Consider the following 21,464-nt stretch of genomic DNA (forward strand, 5'->3'; position numbering starts at 1 on the left):
TATTCACTGAAGCAGCCAACAGCATCATAAGTTTTAAAATATTTATTTAAAGATGATAAGTGTCTTCCTTTATACCAACACATTCAATATTACAAGTATTCTTACAAACATATTTAGAAATTAGATGACCCCTTGCCTGCTTTTTGGGCAGGATACAGACCCTTATGTCTCCAATACAGTGGACAGGAAGTGCATGCTTATTATCAGCCAGAAGCGTAGTGAGCACCCGATTTGTAACGAAAGACTTGCGTGAGTGAGTCTTTGGAACTCTCTTCTTCAAAAGGTGGCAGAAGCAGGGTCCTTGAATATTTTTAAGGCAAAGCAAGATAGATTCTTGATTGGCAAGGGGGTGAAAGGTTATCAGGGCAGGGCAGGAATATGGGGTTGAGTTACACTCAGATCAGTCATGATCTTATTGAATGGCGAAGCAGGCTCGAGGGGCCGAGTGGCCTAATCCTGCTCCTAATTCGTATGTTCATATTTATTTGGGCTTTTCATGACCATTAGGCATCTCAAAGTGCTTTACAGTCAATGAAATACCTTTGACAGGTCAAAGGTATTTACAGTCAATGAAATACCTTTGAATATATTTAGTATTCATCTTCAAGAATACCTTGGTACGTTGCAGAGTTATTAGAGAAGAACAGCCCAACAATGATTCTATGACTCAGATTTTGAAGTTATTTATTACAGAGAATGTACAACACAGAAACAGATCACTTGGCATCACAGGTCCATGCTAGTATTTATTCCATACCCACTCTACACCCTACTCTCATCTAACCCTATTGACATATTCCTCTATACCCAGGTCTGCTTCATACCTCTCTGAGCTGAGGGCCATCTGTACCATCCAGTTTGATGTTAATGTCCAAGGGCTCATTCTGGCGATGCTGGCGGGGTTTATATGATGTCAGCTCTACCATGTCCTCCTTGTTGGTCGCTACTGAATCATTAGAGGCAGCCAAGTTGCCAAGGTGCTCCTGGGGATGGCAAAAAAACAGGAAAAGAACCATACCTAAGTAGTGTAGGAAGGAATGAGGGTTAACCGTAAGGATGGCAGATGACAAATGCACTAAATGTAGAATAGCAGGTGGTGATTTTACATGTTACCAGGCACAGATTGGGTATTTGGATGATGGCAAAGACCATGGGGTAGATCTTGACTTGATGTAAAATGGGTTGTTATATCACTCTCAATTTTTTATTTCCATTGAAGCTAATGTAAAACAGGCTGCCCACTCACTATCATCCATTTTACACTATCGCACAAAGTCAAGCGATACCCCAGTACGTCTGAAGCTCAAGCAGCTTGTCAATGTCATCACAATCCATCAATATGTTGTTGCCTAGGAACACATGGGAAACAGTAAAAAATGCAAACCTAACATCACTCAGTGTGCTCTGTGGCTCTCTTCGGCTATCTCTTGGGCACTGCAGAAGGAAACTAGAGCAGAAGTTTTTTGAACAGAAAATGTAATGCAACAGGCCATTTGCATACCTACCATGTAACTGAATTGAAATGCTACTGCATAGCAATGACACTTGGGTTTGCATCATTTGTAAATGCAGGAATTTTTCTCTAGGATTGTTTTCCAAAATTTCCCAAGCTTTTCCACTTCAAATATCCTGGGGTAGGAAGGACATTGGAAAGGCAGAGAGAGAGACAGAGAAATGTTTGGCTCAAGAGTGACATGTTGATGCTCGAATTAGTTTGTCATCCCTGTACGATATAAGGATATTTCCTCCAGATATCGTATTAATACATCTGGGTAAAGGTTAATATATATAACTGGTAGGTACAGGTTTTGTGCTCCACTGGATTTGGAGTGATTATCCTGGGAAGTTTCAGCAGGGCCCAATGCAATGGGTACATTGGTAGCAGTCACGATAGGTTTGCAAAGTTTAAATCTCAGCACAAAGCTGACCAAGTAAGGCTCAATATGGGAACAGGCTACACTAATCATGAAAAGATGCGGAATTGCCAACTTTGGACAATAGCATGAACCTGTTAGCAAGGTTTCAGTTATAAAACCGGGGTTATAGCAAAGACCAAGTTCATTGAAAAAGCAACAGAAACAGGAGGGCAGACCTGTGCACACTTCTGGTGCTTCATGTTCCTCAGGTTTTTTGTCAGCCGCTTTGGTTCATTGCCCAGTAGCTCAGGTTGTCGGAAGTATTCATAGAGTTGGTTGGTCCACTGGCCAAGGGACCTGACATGAAGCCAAATAGTGTCTGCAGATCAAAATAAGTGTAAACATTACAGATATTATCTCTCTTCTTTCTGGCAACTGGAATGATTCAATAAATGGTCACAAAGATCTGCCACTAGGTGTCACTCTTCGCACATGGTTTTGAGTCCATTCTGCTCAATGTTCACGTCATGTTTGGGAATTAAGTGGCCCAGTTGGCTGATCACTCTGCTTAGTTATACTGTTTATTTTGACACTGAGTTTAAAAGTATAAAACCTAAGGCTTTAAGGAGTGGCTCCCTCAACCATTCAGCTGATAAATGTACAGAAATAACATTTAAAATCTGAGTTGGTTGATTTCATCCAGGTGGCAAATAAGGGCAGTACAACTGGGCTCACTATTATGGGCCAGATCCAAGCTACCTTTTGCCCTAAGTTAATTGACCTTGGCTGCAATGATAGCAGAGGCTCAAATATAGGCTATACTAAATACTATAGCTCAACTATACTAAATACCTATAGATGATGCAGGGACAAGTGGATTAAAGGTCCACCCTGAATGTTACCCAGTGTCATCCGTTAGAAATGGGCAATGGTAATGTACCCCATGGCTGAATAACTTCCTGCCAAATCTCTTGTGTGAATAATGATCCAATTGACATGGTGTTGGAGGTTTCAAGGAGTGAAGGACTTTAGGAGATGAAGGGAAGGCAGAAAATTTGGCAGAAAAAATTAGCTACGGAATAATTTTTAGAAGAAGGCTAAGAACATAAGAAATAGTAGGCCATCAAGGCTCCTCAAGCCTGCTCTGCCATTCACGATGATAATGGTTGATCCGATTGTGGCCATAACTCCACTTTCCTGCCTTTCCCCTACGACTCTTGATTCCCTTGTACATCAAAAATCTGTCTAACTCAGCCTTGAATATGTTCAATGACCCAGACTCCTCTGGTTTCTGGGGCAGAAAATTCCAAAGACTGATAACCCTCTGAAAGAAGAAATTCCTCCTCACCTCTGTCTTAAATGGAAGGCTCCTTATTTTGAAACTGTACCTCCTAGTTCTAGGAGAAACACCTAGGGAAACATCTCCACAGTATCTATCCTGTCAAAGCCCGCTCAGGATCTTATATGTTTCAATAAGATCACCTCTCATTCTTTTAAACTCCAGTGGGTATAGGTCTAACCTGCTCAGCCTTTCCTCAAAAGACAACCCCATCATCCCAGGAATCAGCCCAGCAGGATTTCTTTGAACTTCCTCCAATGCAAATATATCCCTCTTTAAGTAAGGAGACCAAAACTGTATGCAGTACTCTAGTGTGGTTTCACCAATGCCCCATACAGTTGTGGCAAGACTTCCTTACTTCTATATTTCATCCCCCTTACAATAAAGACTGACATTTCATTTCATTCCTAATTACTTGCTGTACCTGTATGCTAACTTCTGGTGATTCATGTACAAAGACACACAGATCCCCTTGTACCATCACATTCTGCAGACTCTCTCCATTTAAATAATATTCTGCCTTTCTATCCTTCCCACCAAAGTGGTCAATCTCACCTTTACCCACATTAAACTCGATCTGCCAAATTTTTTCCTGCCCCCGTTACCTATCTATATTTCTTTGCCCTCCTCACAACTTGCCTTCCTTCCTATCTTTGTATCATCAACAAATTTGACTACAATATTGTCGGTCCATTTATCCAAGTCATTAAAAGAGATTGTACATAGTTGAGGCCCCAGCACTGATCCCTATGGCACTCCATTAGTTATAGTTTGCCAACCTGAAAATGTCCCATTTATCCCAGCTATCTGTTTCCTGTTAGTTAGCCAATTCATGTTAATATATTTCTCCCAACATCATGAGCTCTCATCTTGTGTAGTAACCTTTTACGTAAAGTAATATAATGTAAAATATATACAAAAAATGTAAACTTATGGAACTTGGTGATGTTGAAGTTTTATCTTTTCAACACACAGACTAAATATAAAAGAACGTATATTCCCTACACAAACTGTGGACTGAGCAGCTCCTGAAAGGTACATGTGTCAGTATTATTTTTTAATGGGTTGAATAGAAGATAGGAGAATAATTGGCATAAGATGTACATTGGAGCAGGGCGTTTTTTAGAAACAGGAAAAGGCATATGGCCCTATGAACCTGTTCCTTTTCCACAGGTCAATTCAATTTACCTTTTCCCCTTTAGACCCTTCAATCTTCTCTCTTCAAAAACAGATCCCATTGCCTCTTGAACCCACATATTGTCTACTTCATTGTCCTTTCCTGGCAAATTATTTCACAGTCTATCATGCTTTGGGCAAGAATTTCCACCTGACATACATTCCTGCTCTATAAATTCTTATTTTTTGCATCCCCTGATATTTGAACCCTTTGCCTCAGCGATCAAGCTGCTGATCAACTTTTGTCAGCTCTCTTCATAACTTTAAAAATGTCATTTGATGCCTTCTCTTTTCCAGTGAAGTCAATCCCAATGTCCTTGACCTGCCCTTATAGCAGAAGTAAGTCACAACGTTTCTCTACCTTACCTTGCTGCTCTGGAGCACTGCTGATTGTAAATGGATGCCACTCGTACTTGGCTATTGCTGGAATGTTGACATACACATAGTCTCCTGGTTTATAGTGAAAGAATGGTGATCTCTTGATAACTAGATGGGTAACCTGAATATTAAGAAGGATATTTTCATTACAATTTCATATACGGAAGTCTTGCTTCTAGTGTCTACTTGGCACAATTGAAAACGTCACACACCAAGGGTAGGATTTTCCCTGTGGGCTTCTGAACGCCACTGTCAGATTCAAATGAGGGTCAGAAACCCGCATGGTCTGGGGAACGGAGATTTTCCCCAGAGCGACCAATTAAAGGTCAGAGGGCAAGCTGGCTGACCAATTAGGGACAACGGGCAAGGTCTAGAAGCTGGAGGGCCAATCAGAGGCCTTCCAGCTTGAAAGCAACAACAGGATACCATGGCAAGTAATTGAGGGAGATGGTGCTTCAAAATGGACGAACCCTTTCTCCAACATTTTTTAAATTTTAAATTAAAAATGGCCTTTGCAGCCGGGAGAGCACCATGGAGGGAGAACCTGTCCCCTGGATGGCTTGTGGCTGCTGCTGCACCCTGGCTGGCAGGGAAGGACCTCTACGCCTGCTCAAAGCACCACTGGGAGACAGGATTTAGGTCACTACACTGTTCTCTTCCGCCTCGGGGAACCTAGAGGCTGACTGAAAAATCTCAGTTAGCCTCTGTTAACAGGCTTTAAGAGGCCTTTGATTGTCAATTGTCTGCCCGCTACTTGTGGACGGGTGGTCCTGCTGCTCCGTCTCCCACCCTGGACCCCAATCCTGCCTCCAGGAAAATGGCCCGAGGACAAGATAGAGCTGGGGAACTGGAACGACAGCTGGTAACACAGAATTCCACGCCTGCCTGCCTTTGTTCTCGGCCCTGGCAGAGCTAAAAAATCCAGCCCCAGGAGCTGGGATCTTCACTGGCATCACACTGGGTTAACATGGTGAGGCTGGTTGCTCATGCCCAACTTTCCACCACTGACCAAGTGAATTTCCTGTGGTTGGCCCACTTCAGGTTCTTTTTCCTCAGCCTGTTGGTGGTATCTCAGTAGACGGTGGGACAGGGAATCATTGCTGGGGCAGGTCTGGGGCATCGGTGGCAGCTTAAAAGGGCCACCTGCACTCCGGGCAGGAGGAAGAGTGGGGAGAAGTCTATTAGCTGGAGGGAGAACATGAACAAATAGCAAAGGCAAAATAGCATCCTTCTTCAAAGAAGTAGATGGTGATAACAACTTGCATTTATGTGACTGAAAGCTCATCTTGGGGTCAAACATGACACCAAAGTTTGAACCGTTTGGCACAGCCTCAGACAGTTGCCAGGGAGAGGGATGGAGTTGGTGGCTAGGGAACAGAGCTCCTGATGAAGACTGAAGACAAAATCTATTTTACTGTAGACGTGAATTTGGCCAACCCTGTACCACAGTGGATAATGATGAATCTTACTCACTGCTGGAAAAGGCTTGTAACTACTGAGGTACAACAATTAACAGTCAATACACTGAGCTTCACACAGTAAATTACTTTACCATCTCATCCTCAACATTGCACTGGACTGACAGCCTAGTCACAAAACATTTGACCCAGAGGCAATAGTGCTATCTGCTGAGCAGGCTCGTCATAGCAGCTGCTCAATAAGGCAGTCTGTTTTCAATTTTTGGTACGGGGATAGCAGGGTGAGTTATCTGAATTTTGCTTACTCTAGACCCCTGACCACTACATCCCAGCACCTGCCTTCAGCCAGGAGACTGGATGGTGTTTCTACTACAGACAGCCTGCTCCAGATTTATATTAGACTTCTTGCTCCTTCCTCAAATGGAGCAACCATCTATCATGGAGAGATCCATTTGAAGGCTCTGATAAAAAAAATTGGCCAGTAATGGCAAGTCAGTTAAATACCAGTCAAAAAATTAATTTTAAGCAACTCTTCCATGTTGACTACAGCAGCAGGAAACAACAGGCTACATCAATCTATCTGTCTTTCTTCTTTAGTGAGAACCCAAATGCAGCTTCAGGCCCCATATTACAACGCACTACAACGCCAGGTTGAAAAGAGTAGTGGGGATGACATAAATCAAGGCACATCCGTGGCGAGAAACAGAGTTAACGTTTCAGGTCGTGATGACCTTTCATCAGTTGCTGAGAATTTCCAGCATTTTTTGTTTTTATTTCAGGATTCCAACGTTGCAGTGTTTTGCCATCGTAAATCAAAATGCAATGGTCTCACAATCCATTTGAAGAAAGGGCCTTCTATCTATCTGTCTATCCATCCATTCAATCATACACTGGACTATTACTCACCTTAGACGGCAGCAAGTTGACCTCCACAACCTGAGTGCCACCAATTCGCGAAACTGTGATTCCGACTATTTTTTCCATAAGGAACAAGAACCCTGAGACCACAAACCACTTCCAGAAGTTGGGACCGTGAAGGACTAACAGAGCCCAGACCCAAATATAGCTCAAGTGGGTCCAGTAAAACACCTGGAAGAGAGTGATTTGGGATGGAGTTAGCAACTTTTGAAGTTCAAACAACTGAACACAATTCAGCATCAAGAAGCCTTGAGTCATTTTCAAGGCTATAAGTGCTCATGCAGAAGATGAGTACTGGTTTGTGAATACTGATCAAAACCTGTCAATCACAGTAAATATGTACATGTCATTAGGAGAGGCAGTCATCAACTGATATCAGACTCCATAAAAATTGTTTCGAGCTCACATTATTCTGCAACATCTTGCAAAAATCTGATACCTCTACAATGCAAGCCTAACATAACTTGCACAACACAATCAGCACTTGCAATAGACAATAATAATCATTTGACACAACTTCTCTGTTTTACATAGGCAGGTGTACAGTTCTGTGCAGGTGTACAGATCAGCCGTTGTGAATTGGATTGGCATTAGGAAGAACCATCCTAGGTTTTTTGCTGCTTATTGTACATAGCTCAAGTTGTTGTCCCACTTATACAATGTTCTTCAAACACTCCCAGGGGCAGCTGGTAGCCACCTAGCTATGCTCGCAACCAGATATGCAGAGAGAGAAAGTGAGTACATCACCAGCAGGTAAAGTGTCCAATGTCAGCAAATAACTTCAGGGACTGAGTAGTTCAACCAAGCAGTATCAGGAGTACAAAGTCTAGACTTAGGGACAAAAGGAGCCATTTAGAGACTGCAAACATCTCTTCAGTGTTGGTGTTTTTCTGTCACAACAAATAACTTGCCCTGACTATTACCTTGCAATTCACTGGCAGGTAACAAGTGTGGTCTATACTAGATCTGTGCTTGACAAGGAGTATTCCAATTAGTTGGTCTCATTAGCAATTATCTGTTATTGTTTTAGTCCAGCAGGAAGACTATGTTTGTTAGGGCCCCATGATGTTGCTAGCGCTCCAAAGTGTGACACAATGAAGGGGTGGGATCAAGGCATCTGAACTTTAATAATGGCCTCAAAGTAATAGAGAACAATGGATAGTAAGTAAACCAGCACTCTCCTTCCTATCTTCTATTGACTTGCTTCAGTGGCCTGATATCAATGACCAAATCATTACACTTGATTATTAAATTGTAAAGAACATTGACTAGTTTTTTATACCTCAAAGTGTCCACTCCTGCGAACAAATGTGCTTGAACAGATTAACATCAAAATGATCAGAAGCTGCAAGATTACTCCAGTAATGGATGCCGTTCCATAAATCCAACCAATCCCAGGTCTTGTTGTAAAGAGATACTCCCACAGCTGGTAGGTCCCAACGTGAGTCAATTTCACTGCAAAATGAAATAAATCTCAATAAACTTGCTACCTCCTGCAGCAGTCTTGGCGAATAGCACGGATGCATTTAAGGAGAAGCTAGATAATTACAAGGTGAAAGGAAAGAAGGATATGTCGATAAGGTTGTGGGGAGAACTGTGGGAGAGGCTGGTGTTGAGCATTAAAACCAGCGTAATTGAGCTGAGGTAGTGTTGGGTTGGCCATGGTTATAGCCTGTAACCTCCTCCACCTTCTGGGATTACTGGGTCCCTCTAATTCTGGCTGGTGAAGCATCCATTACTTTGCTTCACTTCTGGTGGCTCTGCCTTCAGCTGCCTAGGTCCTAAGATTTGGATTTCCCCTCCTAAACCTATCCACATCTTTATCTGTGTTTCCTCTTTTAAGAGGCTCCTTAAAATCTAAAGCTTTGACCAAGGTTTCGGTCATCTGCTCTAACTACCCTTGGTGTCAAGTTTTATTTGATAATGCTCCTGTGAAGCATCTTCGGACATTTTATAAGTTAAAGGTGCTATATAAGTACAAGTTGTTGTTATGGACAAGATTAGGAATTTGTATTCTCATTCAGAAAGCTACAAGAGACACGTAATTCAGAAAATGAAGTGTGTAACTCTTGTACAGTAGAAGTTCATCTAAGATTCAAGGATGTTTTTGAAGCTTCACTTTGGACCAAGTTGGAAATACTGGCTGGAGAAAAGTCCATTCCCCTTGTCATTGCATCTGCCTCTTTGACAAGTGTAAACGAACCCAAAAGGTATAAATGAAATATTACAGAAGTTCAGTTAGTGATACTGTATAAAACTATCATGCCTAGATAACTTGAGTATCATCACCTCCGGAGTTTAGAAGAATGAAACATATCATTGAAACATATATGTTTCTGAGAGATGCTTGACAGGGTAGATGCTGAGAAGCTGTTTTCCCTGACTGGAGAGCCTAAAAGTAGGGGGTATAGTCTCAGGATAACGGTATGGTCATTTCAGACAGAGATGAGGAGAAATTACATAGGGTTGTGAGTCTTTGGAATTGTCTATCCCAGTGAGCACGGACGATTCCGCCCTCAATCTTTGAATATATTCAAAACTGAGATCAATAGATTTTTGGACTCCAAGGGAATCAAGGGACATGGGGATCGGACAAGAAAGTGGATTTGAGATCGAGGATCAGCTATGATCTTACTGAATGGTGGAGCAGGCTCAAGGTGCTGTTTGGCCTACTCCTGCTCCCATTTCTTATGTTGTTACAATTAAATCATGCAGACAGTTTAACTGTTTTCTTCAAACAAAATCCTGATCATCAGGTTTGCTTTCAAAAACTGATCGAAAACACTCTCTTATTTTACAAAGAGGAAGCTTTAATGTGTAAATAATGTCGTCCATCACTTTGTTTGAACTTACCAAAGTTCACGACATGTGCAATAGCATGAATAATACTCAGTCCAAATATAGCAAACCCCACCAGCTGGTGCAAGAGTACGTGTTGGTCCAAAGGCAGAACCCGCACCACCCAGGTTGCTCTTAACCAGGTCAGACATCGGCGCAGCATAAGGACCTTTAAGAGGGAAAAGTAATGAAGGTTTGGCTAAAATAATCATAAGTTCCTGTAACACAAATAATAAAAGAAACAATGATCATAACACAAACATTCAGAGGTCCTATTCAAATTAAGTTGTTTTTATTAAATGCTTCCACTTGCAGAGTCGACCAGAACTAGGGCCCATAAATATAAGACCACTAATAAATCTAACAGGGAATTCAGGAGAAGCTTCATTACCTAGAGAGTAGAATTTTCTGTCATAAGGAATAGCTGAGGCAACTAGCATAGATGCATTTAAGGAGAAGCTAGATAAATGTACGAGGGAGAAAAGGATAGGATATGGTGGTGACATTAGATGAAGGATGGGAAGAGGCACTTGTTGGCTGAATAGTCTATTTTTGTGTTGTGAGTACTAAATAATACCATGAGTTCCCATCAGATTCAACATCAAGTGTCCTATTTAGTCAGGGGTTATTATGTTAACAAGATATTTTCTTTCTATCAAATTCTGTATCTCCCTGGATCTTGAACCACATCCAAAGTGGACAGCCACATGATCTACTAATGGTTCTCACCAGGCTGCCAAGACTGGTATGAATTGACATTCCTCCTAAGTGGATGAGCCTAATTTTTCTTGGCTTCACTCCTTGATGTGCAATGTTTCAACAGGGTTTTTAAAGAAGTAGAACTCTTGTAACCTTGAATACTATACTACTTCAGCCATAGCTCTTCATTCTAATTTTGTTCCTCCTTTTGCCAATGTTCTCAATGTTCTTATCCTAGAGTGATACAGTACCTAATGAGGCCACTTGGCCGATCATGCCAACACCAATTCTTTGAAAGAGCTATCCAAATAATTCCACTCCCCTGCTCTTTCCCCACAGCTTTACACAATTTTCCCCTTCAACCATATATCAAAATCCCTTTTGAAATTTAATATTGAATCTGCTTCCACTATCTTCAGCCAGTGAATTCCAGATCATAATAAATCGTTAAGTAAAATAACTCTGCCTCATTGCACTTCTGGTTCACTTGCCAATTAGCTTATATCTGTGTGTTCTAGTAACCAACCCTTCTGCCACTGGAAACAGCTTTTCCTTATTTATTTATCAAATTTCCTCCACTAATTCAAAATCACGAGGAGCCTGGAGAAAGTAGATTGGGAAAAACTGTTCCCATTCGTGGATATCTATTTACCCAATCAGGCAGCAGAAGACATTCTGTGAATCACAACTGTTTTATTGTTAAACTATAGTTCAGAACAAATACCAATTTCCACTCTTCCATTCTGTATCTCCTCCCTGTCCAGAAGCTAACTCCCTACTGGGGAAAAACCCAGCTCCGAAGTAGACTTCAATAAGCATCGTCTGCTCTCAATTCACTCTGAAGTTTGTCCTGGTTTACTCTTAAAGGGACCTGCATTTCTAACATTTTCACCATTGGTCAAAGGGTCGAAAAGCCAAGGACTCTGATTTGAGGTGAATGGTAAATGAACACGACAGTGACATAAAGCAAAACTTTTTTTTTAAGCAGAACGTGTTTAGTGTCTGCAATACACTGCCTGAGAGTGTGATGGAGGCAGATTCAATTGTGGCTTTCAAAAGAAAACCGGATAACTATTTGGAGAGAAAAGATTTGCAAGGCTTTGGGGAAAGGGTGGCTGAGTGGAACTAACTGAGTTGCTCTTGCATAGAACCAGCTTGGGCACAAGAGGCTGAATGACCTCCTTCTGTGCTTAACCACACTATGATTCTATAAAAACTTTTAATGGTTTCGAACACCTCTATTAAATCTTCCCTTATGTCCTTTAGGTACTGACCAATGCTGGGGAGGTGGGATTACAGAGAAGGGTCAGCAGCCCTCTAGTCATCATTCTTCATATGTGAACAAAGACAGTGAGGGTGCAGACATGGCTTCAGGAGATACACATTTATACATTACACATTTTTTCCTGTTTACATTTCCATTTTCAGTTGCTTGTTTTACACAATCACTCAAAATCTTAATGATCTCCTGAGACTTGGCAGGTGATTCAATTGTGGGGGCAGGAGGGAGAATAGAGGTGAGCATAAACCCATCCTCACCTGACAATTCCAGCAGCAATCCATAGAGAGCACTCGGAAACAGGAATCCTGGCTGATTTTCCACTTTATCGCCAGTACAAGTGCAACTACTATCAAGCTGGTTGTAATTAACTCAACATAGTCTAAGGATTAAATATTGGAGCTTCCCTGTTCTGTGTGACTCATGTCACACTGGGTTGCACATGGACCTGCCAAACTAGTGTGCAAATCCTCCACAATGTAAATTCACTGTCAAAAGATTTAGTTCAAATGGGAATGTGTATTAGTACTCACCCCAATGAAGGTACAGTTGAAGTTAAGACACTGCCCACAGCCTTTTGCCAACATAACCCACCCACCAAAGCTGGTATGTTTCATGGCAGCAAACGTGAAAAGAAAGATGTTGATGAGGATGTAACAACACATGAAGAGCAGCTTGCGGCTATTATTGTGCCAATAGGCTCGTGTCAGATACCGTGGGGTCTGCCTCATGTATTTCTCTGTAGTCGGTGGTTTTAGCCAATTGGCAGCGCTGTAGGAAGAGAAAAAATGTTACCAAAATAGCTGCCGTCCTTCAGTGGAGTGGGATATGTTAACTCTAGACTTCCCAAGGCCGCTATCAACAGCACTGCATATGAACCGATAGGGTGGTCCTGTTCAACCCTTCTAATGTGAGATTAGAACTTCATGACTCAGGGGTGGTCTATGTATAAGACACCCAGTGTATTGCACTTACTGGAGATGCTGGATTCATTGGCATTCAGGACTTGCATTTGCACAGAAATTTGCCACGTTGCTTCCAGACATTTTAACTTTCAGTTTATTTCAATGCACATGTTTAAAATGCTCCCTCTCTTTTTAATTTAGAGGTTAACAATGCAGCAGGAGGGTATGTGGCCCATTGTGTCTGCTGGATCTTTTCTAGTCTTTTCTAGGCCTAACAATCCTACTGCCCCACTCACTACATAACGTTGTACACTATCTGTTTTCAAACACAAACATGGCCAATATTGAGCTGAACAGAAAGATTCCCAATCTCAGCAAATGACAGGATGCTTGGAGTACTGTGAACAAAAATAAATTCATATCATAAAAATAACATAAAGGCACTTGAGAAGGTGCAAAACAGATTTACAAGAATTTACCAGAGCTAGGAGGTTGTACCCATCAGGAAAAATTGGACAGACAGGGGCTCCTTTCTCTTGAGAAGGGAAGGCTTACGGAGGGACCAGATAAGGTCTTTAAGATTATAAAACGTTTGATAGGGAAAACATTGAGAAGATTTTTTGCTTGTGAGGGAGATTAAAATTAGAGGCCATAACTATAAGATAGTCATTAATAAATCCAAAAGAGAATTCAGGAGAAACTTCTTTATCCAGAGAGTGGAACTCGCTACCACAAGGAGTAGCTGAGGCAAATGGTATAAATATATTTCAGGGGAAGCTAGGGAACAACATGAGGGAGAAAGGAATAGAAGGTCATGCTGATACAGTTCAATGAACGAGGGTGGAAGAATGTTCGTGTGGAGCATAAACACCAGCATGGACCAAATGGACCGAATGGCCTAATTTTGTGTTGTGCCTGGGATGTAATTCTATGCAAAAAACATTCACAGACGCATTCCTCCCACCCTCATAACGAGTCTCCCCCTGCATCAGTATCTGTACACTCGTGTACTCTAAGCATGAGGTAGATGTAGACAAATGTAAACAAACCAGCGAAGTTAACTTTACCAGGACTGTTTGCATTGTGATTGCGTTTTTACTAAGATCAAAAAAATATGATTTTTTTTTATCCTAATCGGTACTGGCCCAGTCCAGACATTCCACAGCATTCGAACAGCAGCTATTACTTATCGTGTGACAAATGCTTCATGTTTGTTCACACTTGCCACATAGAATTTGCTGTTACTTGTTATCTCAGGCCTTAGTTAACACAACACATTTGTATGGAATTTCCCCCCCAACATTGGTATTTTAATGGGGGTGCTAATACACTTATATCCTCCATTAAAATAGTGGACAAAGAAATTTAATATGAATGGTTTAATTATTTCCTGCTAAAGCTTTAAGAGCTTTACTTCAAAGTCATTAAACAGGGTATGTTTTCCGATTGCCATTACTCCTGCCTGAGTGCTTAATGTGTTTGTATTAAATCTCCTTGTGAACGTTTTAACACAGCATCAGTCAGGTAATGTACCCCTACAAATTATGATGAATGATGGTCCTTTCGGTGCACGCAGGATCATGCAGTGCTCAAAGCTACAATCCAGAGAGGTGTATGGGCAATTGTGTTCATTGGGTGACTTTGCACAAGGCTCCACACCCTCCCAATCTTACACTCAGAGCAGAAACTCCTTTAACGTTCGCCACTGGGCATAGAACTGCTGGTAGCAGATTGGCGACCGTTGTACACCCTGCCCAAAGCAAATGTAAAAGGACACTGAGTGGGGTATATAACGGTTGGTAGAATTACCATTGCCAGTCTTCTGTTCGGCTTTGAAAGTTAAGGTCTACCCAAGACAGTCAACATGGGGGATCTGTTGACATCAAAGGAACCTGATTCATTGCATTGGCAGCAGAATCATAGAGACATTTTTTTCAGGGAGCCATCTGTCCCTGGAACCTTGGCTTCTTTATACCATTGAAGCACAGATTGTGGGAGATCCATGCATCCAGCTGGCACCACTCCTGTCATGTAAAATCTACATGTCTACTTTTTAAAGTATTAGTGTAACATAAGGTGTTACACACATACTATTTAATTTGAATATTAGTCTTTAAATGGCTGCTTCTAGAGCTTTGCAATTTCACCTGAACTTAAAGTTTTGAAATAAAGGTCTTGTACTGATTTGACAGTCCAACTACACACAACTCCATAATAACCCCCAGGAGGGCTTCATACACACTTGGATCTCAGGCTATTTCTGTCATGGACACATAAATATAATTAACTGTTTCAATTGTCAAAGACATCACACATTTGCTTACAATATAGCTCCTCATCAACGCTTAATTAAACAAACCTGTGGCTGAAAGCAATTAAAGAATTTATTGCAAATGTCAAACAAATGCAAGGAGCTTCTGCACAACCTTTGTTCCCACTTGGTTGAGAGTATTGATGGAGCCCATGGGTAATTTTAGTCAAATTGAAGGTGCCGAGAAAATTGAATGAGCTCACTTTGAGCCCAGAGTCCATGCAGGGAGGACTCAGTTTCAACCATTTGTTTGTGTAAGGACAGGGAAACCTCCACTGGGATGGTGCTACAATTGGCCTCAATACGTTTTTCATGGACAGACCTTATGATTTTAAAGTGAGGATGTTTATATTATGGGAAGGTCAGATTCCAAGGTTGGTACCCAGTCCCTAGACCATAGGGTTGCTAACCCTCCAGAAATTAAAGATTAATTTCCAGGATACTGATGTGAACAATGCCTGGGAGGAAAATCACTTAAAATTTAAAAAAAAAATTACTTTACCCATTTTCTTTGAACACTTTCATTTGTCAGTTATAAAGGAACTGGTGATGGGAGAAAAAGACTGTTTGATTGAGTGAGGTGCTTTGAGATGGGAAGCATGTAATGAATCCTCCAGGAATACATCCAACCAGACTTGGCAACTCTAATGAACCAGACAGTCATAGGTCAGTTGCTGAACAGGCTATGCTTCAGGTTACAGCTTGTCTTCCTTTCCTCAACAATTAACTTACCATCAACCTCAGGAGCACTTGTCTTATTATACCAAATTCCATTTGTTGCATCTTTATCCATCTTTTTAGTTGTTTCATTGAGGCTGAAAGTTTGTTGCCCAAACTATAAGAAATTTGTGCTGTGGTTTGGGACTGGCTAGGAAATTGGACTGAAACCAAATTCATTCTTCTAACATTACCTTATTGTCAGGTTCTCCATTACTTCTGGAAAGTTCTCCAGCTCTTCCTTGAGCTCCTCGAAGGTAATCGCGCCACTGCTGTCTTTGTCAGCAGATTCGAAAAGTGCCATCGTGAGGTCATCAAGCTTCTCCTCTGGTAGTGAGATGGCACTTTCTCGTAAGCAGGATTTGAGGACAATGCGTAACTCATCGGGGTCTATGGAGCCACTGCCTATAATTCGATATTGACAGCAAAGTTAAATGAGGGCTGTTTACAGTGGAACGTAGAAGATTACAGGGTAACTTGAGACAGATGTTTAAAGTTAGAGAGAAACAGACTGTTTCCAGTTGTTGAGGGATCTAGAAGAAGGGGTCATAGATACAAGATTAAATGTCATCCATGTGTTCAAATCCCTTAATGGCCTTGTCCCTTCCTATCTTATGTGACCTTCTTCCAGCCCTACAACCTTCCAAGGTCTCTTTGTGCCTCCAATTCTGGCCTCTGCTGCATCCCTGCTCTATTTTGCTCACCATTGGCAACCGTGCCTTCAGCTGCCGAGGACCTAAGCTCTAGAATTACTTTCCTAAACCTTTCTGAACCTCTACCTCTCTCTCCTGTTTTAAGCTGCTTCTTAAAACGTGTCTCTTCACTCAAGCTTTTGGTCACCTGTCATAACCTCCCTTATGTGGCTCGGTGTCGAACTTTGTTCGATAACACCTTTGTGAAGTGCCTTGGGGACATTTTAGTGTGTTAATGACGTGATGTAAATGCATGTTGTTATTTTAGAAGATTTAGGTTATGGAGCAGAAGAAATGTTTTTACGCATAGGATTGTGAGGCTGTGATATGCACTATGGGAGTTTCTGATTGAAGCAGAAATCATGTCAACATTTAAGAAGAGGTGAGATAGGTGGTTCAAGCAAAGGGTTTATAAGGGATATGGGAACAGGTGATGAGGACAACGGTTTATGTAGAGGATAATCACCAGTGCAGACTGGTTGGGTTGAACAGCCTGTTTCCATCTTGTAATTAAAGTATGACCAAAAACAAGCTAGTAAATAAAAAATTACAACTCAAATTTATGATGAATTGATTAACCGTGAGAGCAGGATTTTATTGTGTTGTATAGAGAATAATGGATAACTAGGAGTCATCACAAAGCAATAATATACATAGAAACAAAGAAATGTAGAAAATAGGAGCAGGAGTAGGCCATTCAGCCCTTCGAGCCTGCTCCGCCATTCATTATGATCGTGGCTGATCATCCAACTCAATAGCCTGCTCCCGCTTTCTCCCCATTCCCTTTGATCCCTTTCGCCCCAAGAGCTAACTCCTTCTTGAAAACATACAATGTTTTGGCCTCAACTACTTTCTGTGGTAGCAAATTCCACAGGCTCACCGCTCTCTGGGTGAAAAAATTTCTCCTCATCTCAGTCCTACCTGAGGAGTCAAATGGCTTCAGTCAAAGTAATGTATATGCAGTAATTTAGTGATGATTGGATAGTTACACATACATCAGTGGTTGCCTGGGAATGATTAAAGGGAGTCATCTCACTGAGGGCCTAAAATAGGTCTTACATAGAATGAAGATGTACAATATGAGGTACAAGATAGTAATCCCACAATTCTTCCATTCCAAGCTCTAAGAGTGAAGCTTTCCTGTGTTGAAAATCTAGGCAAATGTTCAAGGTATGGGATATCACCAAGCTCACTAACAGCAGACACGAGGAGGTAAACCAGAGAGTGATGTGTGGTGTGAATGCAAAGCGTGGGCTTTAAACGTTTATCAACTGTGGGATGAAGAAATGGCTGAGGGAGATACTGGAGGTGAAATTCAACTTTCCTCATCAGCTGTCCATCAACCAGCTCATCCAATTTTCCTTACTATTGACTTCCATTACCACCCATTTTGCACCTGCCAAAGTTGAATTTAACCCCCAAGATATTACGCAATTTTAAGATCCTGTGTTGCAACAGAAGGTGATACAACTAGTTCTGATTTCATCAGTGAGGAATTAGGGAAGAGGGGGAGTGCTTTGCTCAAGGTAACAGTTACACCTTGATATCCCTATTCATTGATGGGGTACTAAAATCTTGTTCCTTTCAAAAACACAGATTCTCAATGTCTCCAACATTTCCTACTAACATTTACCACATCTTCCTTTTGATAGCTTCACCCTTATTCCTTTTACAACATTGCAATTCTTTGCCTCACTGTCTGCTCATATCTCAAGTGGAATGTTCACACTTCCTTGCTCACTAAAGCATGGCTCCCAAAGCATTTTGTTCTCCATTAACAAACACAGTTTTTCTCCCTCTCAATTACGATTAAGTTGCCATATGGTTAAAGTCCACCTGATTTGTAAGTGTTGCTCCCATACCTGAATGGGCTCTAATACCTTCTCTCTCATGCTCCTTGGCAGGATGCAAGAAAAGCCTAGTCATCTGATAGCCAACTCTCCTTTCAGCTCAATGAGTGTCCAACTTCTGTCAACATGTCACAACCGTTAAGTCTTTGTGTGTGTGTCTCTCTCTTTCTCTTTCATTGATATTACTTTCTTTCCCCTCTTGTCCTCCCTGAAGCTCAACTAAGTCATCTACTCTTCCTCAATCCTGATTCTCACTATGTGGGAATTGAGACTAGTTGCACAAAAGTTGTGGTTCCCTGAACTATGGGTCTTGGCTCCTCATTTAAGTCTATCTATAAAAACAAGAAGATCAGTTATTGATTGCAGTTGATACTGGAATTTCCATTACATTGTACATGCTACAAAAATCTAATTTGCTTTTTACTGTCAAAGGCAATGAAGGAATGTAATCTTACCATCTACATCATAGACTTGGAAAAGGAATCGTAGTTTGTCTGTTTCACTTCCATGAGTGAGGAGATTCAGGGCCTTCAATAATTCATCCAAGCTTATACTGCCACTCCCATCAGAGTCAAACAGAGTGAAAAATCTTTCTGCAAAGAAGGACTGTGGAAAGGAGACAGAGGGAGCAAATTAGGTCCCCCCAAAAAAGAAAGCTATCATATAACATACAAAATATTCCTAGAATTATACAACACAGAAAGAGGCCATTTGGTCCATCATGGCTGTGCCAGCTCTTTGGAAGAGCTATCCAATTAATTCCACTCCTTTTTTGCTATATTTCCTACATTATAGCAGTGACTACACTTCAAAAGTACTTCTTTAGCTGTAACATTCTTAGAAATGTCCAGTGGTCATGAAAGGTGCTATTTAGATGCAGGTCTTTCTTTTCCTTTTGGCTCTTTCCCCGTAGCCTGAGGACAGGCGAGGCCTCAGTTCAATATCTCATTCGAAAGGCAGCACCTCTGACAGTGCAGCATTCCCTCAGTATTGCACTGGGAGTGTCAGCCTGGTTTATAGGCTCAGGCCTCTGAGTGGGAGTTGACAAAGCTACCAACTGAGCCAAGGTTCACATCTAACACTTAGAAATTCTATATATTTTAAAATACCTATTATAAATCAGCTAGCGACAGTAGGTGGTATGCTCGCCTCTGAATCAGACAGCTGTGGGTTCAGACGCCTACATGGGCTTAACCAAGTAAATTCTAGCTGTCAATTATATGCAATACAATATGGCCAGAGGTGCTGTCTTTTGGGTGATGCATTAATCTGTTGGATGCAAAATATCCCATGGTGCTATTTGATGCCGAGGAGATGCTGCTCCCAGTTTCCTAGACAACATTCTTCTTTCAACAAGCACTTCCAAGTGAAAAAGAAATTAGCTAGTTATTCATCATTTTTTAAATTTGTGGGATGTTGCTGAGTGTAAATTCCCCCACAGGTCAGCCTATTGTGACTCAAAAGTAATCTATTGGTTGTAAAGTGCTTTGGGGGTGACCCAATTATGTGACAAGGTACTACATAAATTCAAGTTTGTTTCTTTATTCAGCTGGATAGAGAGACTAGAGAAGTGGAGTTGTTCTGCTCAGGGCAGAGAAGGTTCAGGTGAGATTGAATAGAGGTGTTCAAAATTATCAAGGCCTTTGCTAGAGTAGATAGGAAGAAACTGTTTTCACTGCCAGGTAAGTCAGTGCCAGAGCACATGGATTTAAATTAATTGGCAAATGAACCAGGGGGAGGTGAGAAAGATAAACCTATAGAGGGACCTGGTATGATCTGGAATGCACTGCCTGGAAGTGCGGTGAAAGCAGATTCAATAGTAACTTTCAAAGGGGAATTGGATAAGTAACTGAAGGTGAAGGAAATTTGCGGGTCTGTGGGGAAGAGCAGGGGATTATTGGGACTAATTGGACTGCTCTTTCAAAGAGCTGGCACAGACACAATGGTCTGAATGACCTCCTTCTGTATGTTTCCATGATTCTTTCTTTATCCTGTCTGCTGGCAATGTCTTTCTAAATGAACGTTTGTAAAGAATTTTCCAACTGTTGACTGATGCTTGCAGCACAACAGTGCAGCATTGGGCAAACTTCATTGTATATTCAAATTCTGATCACAGTGTTAAAAACAAAATAGGTAATTCTACCTGAATAGTTCCCAAAGCACTCAAGATACACTTAACAATTAATATAATACACAGTTAAGATGAAATCTGTTGCAACCATCAGTGTGAATATTATCTAATGATGAACAAAACATAGCCAGGAAGATTTTCTTTGCTTGTAATTAGTATTTAAAAATATAAACATTTTTAAAAATAAAACACATTTACTGTTTTAATACACAGAGGAAAGTTTTCCCTGCAAAAGGATCGAGAACCAGAGGGCACAGTTTTAAAGTGTTTTGCAAAAGAAGCAAATGCGAGGTGAGAAAAAACTTACTCACACAGCGAGTAGTTAGGGTTGGAATGCACTGCCTGGGTGTGTGGTTGAGGCATTCAAGAGGGCATTGGATGATTACTTAAATAGAAACAAGGTGCAGGGTTATGGGGAAAAGGTAGGAGACTGGCACTAAGTTAAAATGCTCAGAGAGCCGGTGCTGACATGATGGGCCGAATGGCCTCCTTCTACACCGTAACATTTCTGTGATTCTGAGTTCCTGTTTTAATTTTAACTATAAAAATCTAGAACTGCTGAGTTTTGAATTGGCAACAATCATAAAATATTCTCTATGTGTTAAAAAGGTAAACTTGCCTCTTTTACTTTAAGTGCTGTCTTGAATTCTTCCAAATTAATCTCTTTATCCTCTCCAGCAATATTTTCAAACTGCTTGGTTACCCATTCCAGCCACTTGGCATCATCATCTACACTCATTGTGCTGCAACAGAAAGAGATGGTTAAAAAAATGATACAATATTTAGGAAAAGGAAAACTCATAAGGATCAACAACCTTGTCCCTTTTACCAAGGTCAGTCTCATTGCCCCATCCTCACTCATTTCTCTAAAACATAAAAAGATTATCTGTTGAACCCATTTTTATACCATCCACTTCTTTGGTAATTTATTTTACAACCAGGGGGTGAAAATGTTCT

At 41.1% G+C, this 21,464-nt stretch overlaps 1 protein-coding gene across 1 annotated transcript in view; it reads right to left on the reverse strand.

Annotated features, from left to right (window-relative positions):
- Nucleotides 1-21,246, reverse strand: part of nox5 (NADPH oxidase, EF-hand calcium binding domain 5) — a 46,980-nt gene extending 25,734 nt beyond the window's left edge. The window contains exons 1-9 of the mRNA XM_078530058.1: nucleotides 21,127-21,246; nucleotides 18,832-18,982; nucleotides 16,029-16,239; nucleotides 12,435-12,672; nucleotides 9,939-10,092; nucleotides 8,368-8,540; nucleotides 7,074-7,256; nucleotides 4,738-4,870; nucleotides 2,093-2,235 (exon numbers count right to left, since the gene is read on the reverse strand). Of these exons, the coding sequence (XP_078386184.1) occupies nucleotides 2,093-2,235; nucleotides 4,738-4,870; nucleotides 7,074-7,256; nucleotides 8,368-8,540; nucleotides 9,939-10,092; nucleotides 12,435-12,672; nucleotides 16,029-16,239; nucleotides 18,832-18,982; nucleotides 21,127-21,246 (1,506 nt within the window). The remainder of the gene's footprint in view (nucleotides 1-2,092; nucleotides 2,236-4,737; nucleotides 4,871-7,073; nucleotides 7,257-8,367; nucleotides 8,541-9,938; nucleotides 10,093-12,434; nucleotides 12,673-16,028; nucleotides 16,240-18,831; nucleotides 18,983-21,126) is intronic.
- Between the last annotated feature and the right edge of the window lie 218 nt (nucleotides 21,247-21,464).

This window comes from Cetorhinus maximus, chromosome 26 (genome assembly GCF_964194155.1).
Source record: "Cetorhinus maximus chromosome 26, sCetMax3.hap1.1, whole genome shotgun sequence".
NCBI lineage: Eukaryota > Metazoa > Chordata > Chondrichthyes > Lamniformes > Cetorhinidae > Cetorhinus > Cetorhinus maximus.